This window comes from Pleuronectes platessa, chromosome 10 (genome assembly GCF_947347685.1).
Source record: "Pleuronectes platessa chromosome 10, fPlePla1.1, whole genome shotgun sequence".
Lineage (NCBI taxonomy): Eukaryota > Metazoa > Chordata > Actinopteri > Pleuronectiformes > Pleuronectidae > Pleuronectes > Pleuronectes platessa.
This window is the reverse complement of record NC_070635.1, coordinates 3,482,346-3,492,294: the sequence shown is the minus strand read 5'-3', so window position 1 is coordinate 3,492,294 and position 9,949 is coordinate 3,482,346. Positions and strand designations below refer to the sequence as shown.

Sequence of the window (9,949 nt, the reverse complement as noted above, 5' to 3'; positions counted from 1 at the left end):
CCACTCCTACCTGGAGCTGACGCCCAGGAGGGGGGAGAGGGTGAAAAAGTCTTCCCTCAGAGAAAGTATCCAGGATAGGAATGCAGCCATCTTACACTGATGACGTCATCTGGAGCCAGAGTCTGAGCAGGAGCAGTCGGGGGAAGAAGCCGAGGCAGATGAAACACGTGTTCGACCAATCGTGAGTGGGTCTCAGCTGTCAGTCATGACCTTACTCTCCTGTTTTGATAGCTTTCAGAGGCTGTTCACCTCGAGTGACTTTACTTCTTATCTGACGGTAAAGTGGATCTCTGCATGTCCAGGAAAAACAAATGTGTGTTTCCAAAATTCCTCTTTATCGCTCTCCTGGCCCTGCTCATTTAATCTTTGTATAGACTTTAATACATGTAATTTACGGGAAGCTGTTGGTCCTTGGTGGAGAAATGTCCTATTGACCCATTGATTCTCAGCTCTCTGGAGATGTGGAAATGTTAAATCCACATCAGATCCACTTCGCCTGCATCTCTGTAAATGATTCACCCTGATACGAGTTGTCTGTTCCGCGATCAACACGTAAACTATATAAGAGCTTTTTGAGGCCGAACCCCCTCCAGAACTCGTAAGCTGGCTTTTCTCGTTGAAACCTTCCACTCACTGCTGTCGACATGGAGAGTCTGCTCCGCGCCGTGGCCGTGCTGGCCGTGCTGTTCTTGGGGTTGTTCCAGCAGGGAGCTGTTGTGGCCGACCGGCCGTACACATCTCTGCTGACTGTGACAAACGGACAGCAGTGGGGAACATGGAGTTGGCCCGAGATGTGTCCTGACCAGTACTTTGCTATTGGCTTCAGTACCAGGGTAAAGAAACTGATTTCTAATATTTATCACAGTTATTTTTTATTAAACTTGTCCTACTGAAGCAAATAAAATAACTTTCCATTGCTAAGTCCAATACTAACTTTAGCTTTCCAGGCAGTACACTGGCTAAAAAGCGCTTTATCTCAATGGACATTCTGCTTGTCCATAATTCATGTATTATACATTTTAAATTCTTCATCACTTATATATATATATATATATATATATATATATATTATTATTGATTTAGTTATTCAACAAATTTTGACCTTAAATGTAGAACTGAAGTTTTGTTTGTGTTTTTATCATTTTTCGTTACTTTTGTTTTTCTCATCCTGAAGGTAAAATAAGAAACTTTTTAATTATCAGAGATTCGACCGTGCAGCTTTTCATTCCTCACGTTGTTTCACAAACTCCCAGTAAGGAATGGAATTGTCCCTCTGACTCAAACTGGCTGTGAAGAGACACCTTCATTGCTACTGGTTCAGAAGTTAAACAAAAGAAAAAACTGGTTTAAAACCGATCAGCTTCAGGGAACTGAACTCTGTTTCCTCAGGTGGAGCCCAGCCAGGGCGATGGCGACGACACGGCCATGAACGGCATCCGCCTCATCTGCGGCAAAGACGGGGACCGGAGGTTAACTTCCACTGTGGAGTCTCACCCTGGCTTGTAAGTGTTCTGCACTGGTACCAGTCTCCAATCAGGCACCTTTCATAAACTGGACAACAAATAAATCCAGTATCAAAATGTGTTATCGCTTTGAAGATCAGTTATACACTGTGTGTATTTTAATCATCAAATCTGCAGTTTTTTGCAATAATACTTTTCTTAAATAATAGTCATTTGTATTTGTATTAGGGCTGCTCGGTTATGGAAAAAATCATAATCACGATTATTTTGGAAAATATCGAAATCACAATTATTCAAACGATTATAATGTGCCCTTATTCTGTCCCCATCTGCCCCCCCCCCCCCCCCTCCCTACAAGCACACAAGCAGACAGACACAGAGAGAAAGAGAGGGGTGGGGGATGGCTATGAGGACCATCATCATTTACCCCCGATTCCTGGATTGAACGGGTTACATACAACAACAAGCGGAGAATCGCGGACTGACTGCTACATTGTGTTGTTGCCCCGCGTCGGATCCTCGAATCCGAAGTGTTCCCGTACAAGATAACTTTTTCTCCCCTTTTTGTCGATCAGACGGGGCTGCCCTCCCTCTGCCATTTTCCACTCTCGCTGTTTTCTAAAAACCGCCGGTCGCCACACACACAACTCGCCCCCTTCACACTACGGCTGCTTGAGAGTGAGTGCCAGTCCGCTGGGCAGTGTTGGATGCTTTGGGTGAAGGACTGAATTGCGCATGCCCGTCTCTTTGAAAAAAATGCCAAATAATCGTTTCAACTCGATTATAGTAGTTTACTGATCGTTTGACCCCATTATCGAAATCACGATAAAAATTTAATTCATTTAGGAGCCCTAATTTGTATATATGTAAGTTACAAAATCCATCTATTTAAAGTAAAGAAAATTATATAAAACCAAACATTGGTGCTGATAATAATGATCATAAAAAAGAGAAGTGATTTACAAAGATGTTACTGATTCCGAGAAATTATGATAACCAGTCAGATTATTAGAAAACTCTACATAGAAACAATTCAATTCAAAGGGATTAGTTGTGAAATATATAAAAACTCATGTGACCCAGATGTCTCAACTTCGTGTTTCCAAACCAAACCTTGGCTCTTATTCAGATTTGATTCACTCTGCTGTGTTTCCTGCTCTCGTCTCCAGCTGGGGCGACTGGTCCCTACCTCAGTACTGCCCCAGTGGCGTGCTCACCTCTTTCCAGCTCCGCGTGGAGGCCCATCAGGGCAACGGTGACGACACCGCAGCCAACAACATCAAGTTCCGCTGCAGCAGCAACCCCGTGCTGGAGGGCAAAGGCCTGAACTGGGGGGATTACGGTGGATGGAGCCAGAATTGTGTCAACGGAGGAATCTGTGGCATCGAGACCAAGATGGAGGAACGACAGGGGAGAGGGGACGACACCACCCTCAACGACGTGCGCTTCCGTTGCTGCGACAGAGCCCAGCCGGTAATTAAATTAAAGCCCATAAAGAGCTGAGAGACTCAAAGTGATTATCTCTGCCAATGTTATACAAATTGTAAATGGAATTGAGATAAATGCACAATTTGGTTTAACAGCTGAAAGACGTTTTTGACTTTATTCAAATGTTGTTTTGTTCATAATCCTGTGATGCTGTTTCTGAATTTGTGCTTTATGTTTTTTTTATCGACAGTGATTGACAGGTGAGCAGCTTGGTCCCCTCACCTGTGATTGACAGGTGAGCAGTTGGTCCGCCCCTCCTCCCTCACCCTGAATTAAAAAAAGGACAAATAATAAAGTGCTCATTTGAATCGCTGCTGTTTCTGTGACGTTTTTTCTCAGAACTTCAAGTCTCTGATTAGGTTTCATTTCCTTTTATTAAAAACACAAACACTGAGATCAGAGTTCAGCCGACAGTTATTAATATTTAGCTTTCAAGAGAAAGTTTCAAGTGTCGGCCTTCATCTTCGCAAAAGATGAAGGATCCATTTTTACATCGTGTGTCGTCGCCTCCTCACCTCATCAGCACGAGAGCTGCATGTTTTCACTTCCTGTCTGATGAACCAATGAGCTCACGGTAAATTCAGATTACGCTGGAGGCGCTGACAGGAGCGTTTCCCACAATTCCTGCTGGAACCGAGGTAATTAGGAAATGACGAGAGGGGGTATTAATTAATTTACAGTTTAAGGCCTGACAAAGTTTGATAAGACACCGATTGGCACACACAGAGGTAATTGTGTTAATTAATCGCTGAGCAGTTAATCTGCTGGCGGAGTGTGTGCGGCGGGTCGACGTGATGTTATCAAACTCTGCCTTAATGGTTTTCAGATGATTTTGCTAGTCGAGGCAAAGTGATTAGAGTTTAATACACACAACTGCAGTTTCTCTCCGCTCCGGTAACAAATACACTCTGATTAGAGCTGACCTCTTACCTGGGCTCAGGGTGTTTTTACTGGGGTTTGAAGCTCAAGTGCACTTGGTGATTTGCCAGGATCACGGATACACTCATATCAGCAGGAGGAGAATTTACTGGAAACCATCAGGAACAATCTGAATCCTGTTTATTTCCCCACTAGATGGCAGTGCTGTAACAAGTGGAGCTGCCCATCACCTCTCTAATAACCTGTGACTTTTATGACTCCACACATGAAAATATAGAATAATGATTTCATGGAGGCAGTGAACTCTACATCAATCAGTCCGGAGATGTTGAACATCTGGTGCAACCACGCGGCTCCAGCAGAGAGACGCCCTCTGGGCACAAAGGCCTGAGCTCTGCACCGATCGATCTGGACACTGTATTGATTAGTTATTGATTATTGAACAATAGATAATTGACTCAGTTTTGATAGATAGTAAAGAGCTGGAATAATGTGATATATGTAGATACAGGTCATAAAAGTATTTTAGACGAGGCTGCAAAAACTTACTATCCTAATACAAAATAGTTTGTCAACTATACTTAGTTCATTTTTCCACTGCACTTCCTTGGCTTCATTTGCTTCTAGGTCTCTCTCCCTGTGCTTTAATTCAATGGATTAAATAAAAGTGACTCAGTCTTCTGCAGGTCATTTAGCTGCTAATGTTTTGCTGTGATCTTCTCCACACTCCATTGCTGCCGGTTGTCAGGGTCCATCACACCGAGCCGGCTGACTACGGGGTGCGGACCATCCTCCACTGCAGCGTCTTGGGCTTCTACCCTCAGAAAGTGCAGGTGAGCTGGCTGAGGGACGGGGTGGAGGTCTCCAGGGACGTATCGTCCACTTACGTCCTGGCCAACGAGGACTGGAGCTTCCAGGTCCACTCCTACCTGGAGCTGACGCCCAGGAGGGGGGAGAGGGTGAAAAAGTCTTCCCTCAGAGAAAGTATCCAGGATAGGAATGCAGCAATCTTACACTGATGACGTCATCTGGAGCCAGAGTCTGAGCAGGAGCAGTCGGGGGAAGAAGCCGAGGCAGATGAAACACGTGTTCGACCAATCGTGAGTGAGTCTCAGCTGTCAGTCATGACCTTACTCTCCTGTTTTGATAGCTTTCAGAGGCTGTTCACCTCGAGTGACTTTACTTCTTATCTGACGGTAAAGTGGATCTCTGCATGTCCAGGAAAAACAAATGTGTGTTTCCAAAATTCCTCTTTATCGCTCTCCTGGCCCTGCTCATTTAATCTTTGTATAGACTTTAATACATGTAATTTACGGGAAGCTGTTGGTCCTTGGTGGAGAAATGTCCTATTGACCCATTGATTCTCAGTTCTCTGGAGATGTGGAAATGTTAAATCCACATCAGATCCACTTCGCCTGCATCTCTGTAAATGATTCACGCTGATACGAGTTGTCTTTTCCGCGATCAACACGTAAACTATATAAGAGCTTTTTGAGGCAGAACCCCCTCCGGAACTCGTTAGCTGGCTTTTCTCATTGAAACCTTCCACTCAGTGCTGTCGACATGGAGAGTCTGCTCCGCGCCCTGGCCGTGCTGGCCGTGCTGTTCTTGGGGTTGTGCCAGCAGGGAGCTGTTGTGGCCGACCGGCCGTACTCATCTTGGCTGTCTGTGACAAATGGACAGCGGTGGGGAACATGGAGGGGGCCTGAGATGTGTCCTGACCAGTTCTTTGCAGTTGGCTTCAGTACCAGGGTAAAGATACTGATTTCTAACATTTATCAGAGTTATTTTTTATTTAACTTAAATCTACTGATGCAAATAAAGCTACTTAAATCACTTTTGCCAAATCATAACTTATATATATAATTATTGATTTAGTTATTCAACAAATTTTTACCTTAAATGTAGAACTGAAGCTTTGTTTGTGTTTTTATCATTTTCGTGGCTTTTGTTTTTCTTATCCTGCAGGTAAAATAGGAAACTTTTAAAAATATAAATACATCAGAGTTCCGACTGTGCAGCTTTTCATTCCTCAAGTTGTTTCACAAAGTCACAGTAAGTAATGGAATTGTCCCTCTGACTCAAACTGGCTGTGAAGAGACACCTTCATTTCTATTATTGCAACATAATGGGAAAAAAATCAATATAATAAGTAAATAAAAAAAGGTAAAAGTTTGTTTTATTGTGTTTGCAGTCATGAGGATTAACTGGTTCCTAACGAATGATCATAAGAATCCGGATTATGTACTGAGAACAATTTACAACAACCGGAGATGCTTTTCAGAATCAGAATCAGTTTTATTGGCCAAGTAAATTTTCAAAAACAAGGAATTTGACATATTAAAAAGCGGCTCTCTGTGTGCTTACGCAGAATACACATCACAACACACTTCTTCACCAGCTCTGACCTGTGACATCATGTGCGCTTGTTGCTGGTTCAGCAATTAAACAAATAAAAACTGTTTTAATCCGATCTACTTCAGGGAACTGAACTCTGTTTCCTCAGGTGGAGGCCAAACAGAGCGGAGGTGACGACACGGCCATGAACAGCGTCCGTCTCATCTGCAGCAAAGACGGGCACCGGACGCACATTGTGGAGTCTCACCCTGGCTTGTAAGTAAATAAAACCAAACATTGGTGCTGATAATAATGATCATAAAAAAGAGAAGTTATTTACAAAGATGTGACAGATTCTGAGAAATTATGACAACCAGTCAAGTTATTAGAAAACTCTACATAGAACTAATTAAATTTGCCTTTTCACAGGGAGTAGTTGTGACATATATAAAAACCCACGTGACCCAGATGTAAATCCACTTGATTTTCAGTTGTAGCATGAAACAAACATTATGTAAACTGCTCTGTCACGTTATGGTTTTCTTACTTTAATTTTTTTTAAATACAGCTGTCCCTGTGTGGAGAGCTGGTATTTAGAAGCAGGGAATCTGATTTTGGACAGAAATGAACTTATCAGTAGAAACTCTTTATTTCTTTGAGTCACTGAGGTGGTTTTTAATCAATGTCATTAATTATTCAGCTGGTCAGATAGTCTGTCTCGGTGGAACCAACCTGTCGGTCCTGTGAAGGTTAAATAAGAATAGGGTTTTTAAAAAAGGTGTTTTGGAAGCAGCAGAAAGCTGGAGACAGTTTCCACATCATGGAAATCAAAACATTATTTTTCCAGGATTTCGAGTTCAGGGTTCAGATGTTGAAACGTCTCGACTTCGTGTTTCCAAACCAAACCTTGGCTCTTATTCAGATTTGATTCACTCTGCTGTGTTTCCTGCTCTTGTCTCCAGCTGGGGCGAATGGTCCAACCCTCAGTACTGCCCGGGTGGCGTGCTCACCTCTTTCCAGCTCCGCGTGGCGACCCTTCGGGGCATTTTCGCTGACGACACCGCCGTCAACAACATCAAGTTCCGCTGCAGCAACGGCCCTGAGCTGGAGGGCAGCGGCCTGGACTGGGGGGGGTACGGCCAGTGGAGCCAGGATTGTGTAGATGGAGGAATCTGCGGCATCGATACCAAGATGGAGGACCGACAGGGGAAAGGGGACGACACCGCCCTCAACGACGTGCGCTTCATTTGCTGTGCCAGAGTCCAGAAGGTAATTAAATTAAAGCCCGGGAAGAGCTGAGAGACTCAAAGTAATTACCTCTGCCAATGTTATAAAACTTGTAAATGGAATCGAGATAAAAGCAAAGTTTGGTTTAACAGCTGAAGGACGTTTGTGACTTTATTCAAATGCTGTTTATGTTTTGTTCATAATCCTGTGATGCTGTTTCTGAATTTGTGCTTTATGTTTGTTTTATCGACAGTGATTGACAGGTTAGCAGCATGGTCCGCCCCTCCTCCCTCACCCTGAATTAAAAAATGACAAATAATAAAGTGCTCATTTGAATCGCTGCTGTTTCTGTGACGTTTTTCTCTCAGAACTTCAAATCTCTGATTAGGTTTCATTTCCTTTTATTAAAAACACAAACACTGAGATCAGAGTTCACTTGAAATCACAGTTTCAAGTGTCGGCTTCGACAGCAAAGACAAAAAGATGAAGGAGACATTTTAACATCGTGTCGTCGCCTCCTCACTTCATCAGCGCGAGAGCGGCGTGTTTTCACTTCCTGTTTGATGAACCAATGAGCTCGCGGTAAAGTCAGATTAAGCTGGAGGCGCTGACACGGGGCGTTTCCCACAATCCCTGCTGGAACCGAGGTAATTATGAAATCAATCAATCAAATTTGATTTTTATAGCCAATATTCAATAATCATCCTAAATAATCCTTAACGCTCAGCAAGAGTAAGGAAAAACTACTAAAAACCCTTTTAATAGGGTAAAAATACGTAGAAATCTCAGAGAGAGCCACATGTGAGGATCCCTGTCCCTGGGCGGACAGAAGTGCAATAGATGTCAGGTGTAGGAAAACATCATCAAGATTAAAGTTTTTAGCAGCATCGATGAGGGTAAACATTTTGAAGGATAACTTCAATACTATATGTCAAGCAGTCCTGCTGCAATCATAGTCCATGGTCAGCAGGCAGCAAGATCATGATCCGCCATCCAGATCGGATCCACTATAGTCCACAGTCATTGTCCACTGCCGCTTATTAAAGGACCCATCATATGAAAATTCCACTTTTGTAGTGCTTCTACATGTTATTGTGGGTATCTGGCATGTCTACCGTCCCAAAAACTCTTGAAAAAAACAACTCCCGCGATTTGTTGTGGTTCCCCTATGTCCAAAACGATACTCTAAAGTGCGTCCAATGGGATTACGACAGAAAATTACGTAATTGCACAACATGCCCATGTAGGGAGTCTCGTTACGCTGCCTTGGATCACCCCCGCCATCATCTCACCGGCTCCGGGGAGAGACAGTCCGGCTCCCCGCCTAGCGTTAGCTCGCGAACTAACGCAAGCTAACGCTGGAGCCCGGGCTGACACTGCCGACACTGTGCATTAGGGTGAAGCTTGGATCCTGCGGAAAATGTTAAGTGTCCCGGGGGCCTCCGCCTCGACGATTGGCATGTTATATGCGGCTACTTAGCTGTCTGAGGGGTAGCAGCAGCAAATTAACACTGCAAGCTAGCTTTAGCTCGCTGCTGCTACCCCTCAGACAGCTAAGTCTGAGGCATTAGCTCGCTAGCGTTAGCTGTTACTGTGAAACTTTTGAACATTGAACTTGTCTTAATAATTGCCTTTCCCATCTGAACCTCGAATCTACGAACACGTGCTGTCTGGTCCGGGCAAGGACCGGACTCGACAGTAACTGGGGAAGCGGCATAGTCAGCCAGCGCAGCCAGCGCAGCCAGCGCATAGTCAGCCAGCGCATAGTCAGCCAGCGCAGCCAGCGCATAGTCAGCCAGCGCATAGTCAGCCAGCGCATAGTCAGCCAGCGCATAGTCAGCCAGCCAGCGCATAGTCAGCCAGCCAGCGCATAGTCAGCCAGCGCATAGTCAGCCAGCGCATAGTCAGCCAGCGCATAGTCAGCCAGCGCATAGTCAGCCAGCGCATAGTCAGCGCGGGGACACCAGCGCCACTGCAGCAGCTCCACGGCCCCACAGTCATCTCATAGAGGCGATGGGAGGCAGCGCTGAGCACCACTAGAGGCGCTTCCACTGGTAAGAGACCCCGTGGTTTCACTCACAATTTAACTCGCCTCCATCTCTGAAGCACAATGAATCACTTTTTTAAAAAAAAAATTTTTTACCTGGTGTTACTGTTGTTATTATTGACGTTTACACCGCGTTCCACATTATTATGCAAATTACACTTTGCTCAGTTTTTCCTAAATAGTAATGCACAGCCAGTCAGTATAATTTTCAAGTCATCAACTGTTAGAGTATAATTCAAATTTTATTGAACAAACCTCCCAATGATAACAGAATTTTTTTCAAAAATAAAAAACTCAAAATGCAGTGTTCCAAATTATTATGCAGAGTTTCTGAGTTTTCAAAGTTTCAAGATATTTTATAGGTTGTAAAGAACTAAAAATTGTTATTTGTTGAATGTGCAGCATTAAGAGGTCATATTTACTGAAATCAAAAAAAGTTTTAATCAAAATCATCTTAACAGGTCAAGTTACATGTTAACATAGGACCCCTTCTTTGATATCACCTTCA

The 9,949-nt window shown here is 43.9% G+C and overlaps 2 protein-coding genes across 3 annotated transcripts; both read left to right on the top strand.

Moving 5' to 3' along the window:
- The first annotated feature begins 215 nt into the window (after positions 1-215).
- On the top strand, positions 216-3,261 carry LOC128448866 (vitelline membrane outer layer protein 1 homolog). Its single transcript, XM_053431691.1, has 4 exons — positions 216-833; positions 1,390-1,502; positions 2,633-2,936; positions 3,142-3,261. The coding sequence occupies exons 1-4, from the start codon at positions 645-647 to the stop codon at positions 3,142-3,144; spliced, it is 609 nt and encodes a 202-aa protein (XP_053287666.1). The 5' UTR covers positions 216-644; the 3' UTR covers positions 3,145-3,261.
- A 1,599-nt stretch (positions 3,262-4,860) lies between these two features.
- Positions 4,861-7,732, top strand: LOC128448865 (vitelline membrane outer layer protein 1 homolog). 2 transcript variants are annotated; one of them, XM_053431690.1, is made up of 4 exons: positions 4,861-5,582; positions 6,337-6,443; positions 7,130-7,436; positions 7,648-7,732. In XM_053431690.1, the coding sequence occupies exons 1-4, from the start codon at positions 5,394-5,396 to the stop codon at positions 7,648-7,650; spliced, it is 606 nt and encodes a 201-aa protein (XP_053287665.1). In that variant the 5' UTR covers positions 4,861-5,393; the 3' UTR covers positions 7,651-7,732. The 2 variants fall into 2 exon arrangements, with proteins under 2 accessions (XP_053287665.1, XP_053287664.1); XM_053431689.1 differs by having other exon boundaries at positions 7,130-7,732.
- Positions 7,733-9,949: the final 2,217 nt, after the last annotated feature.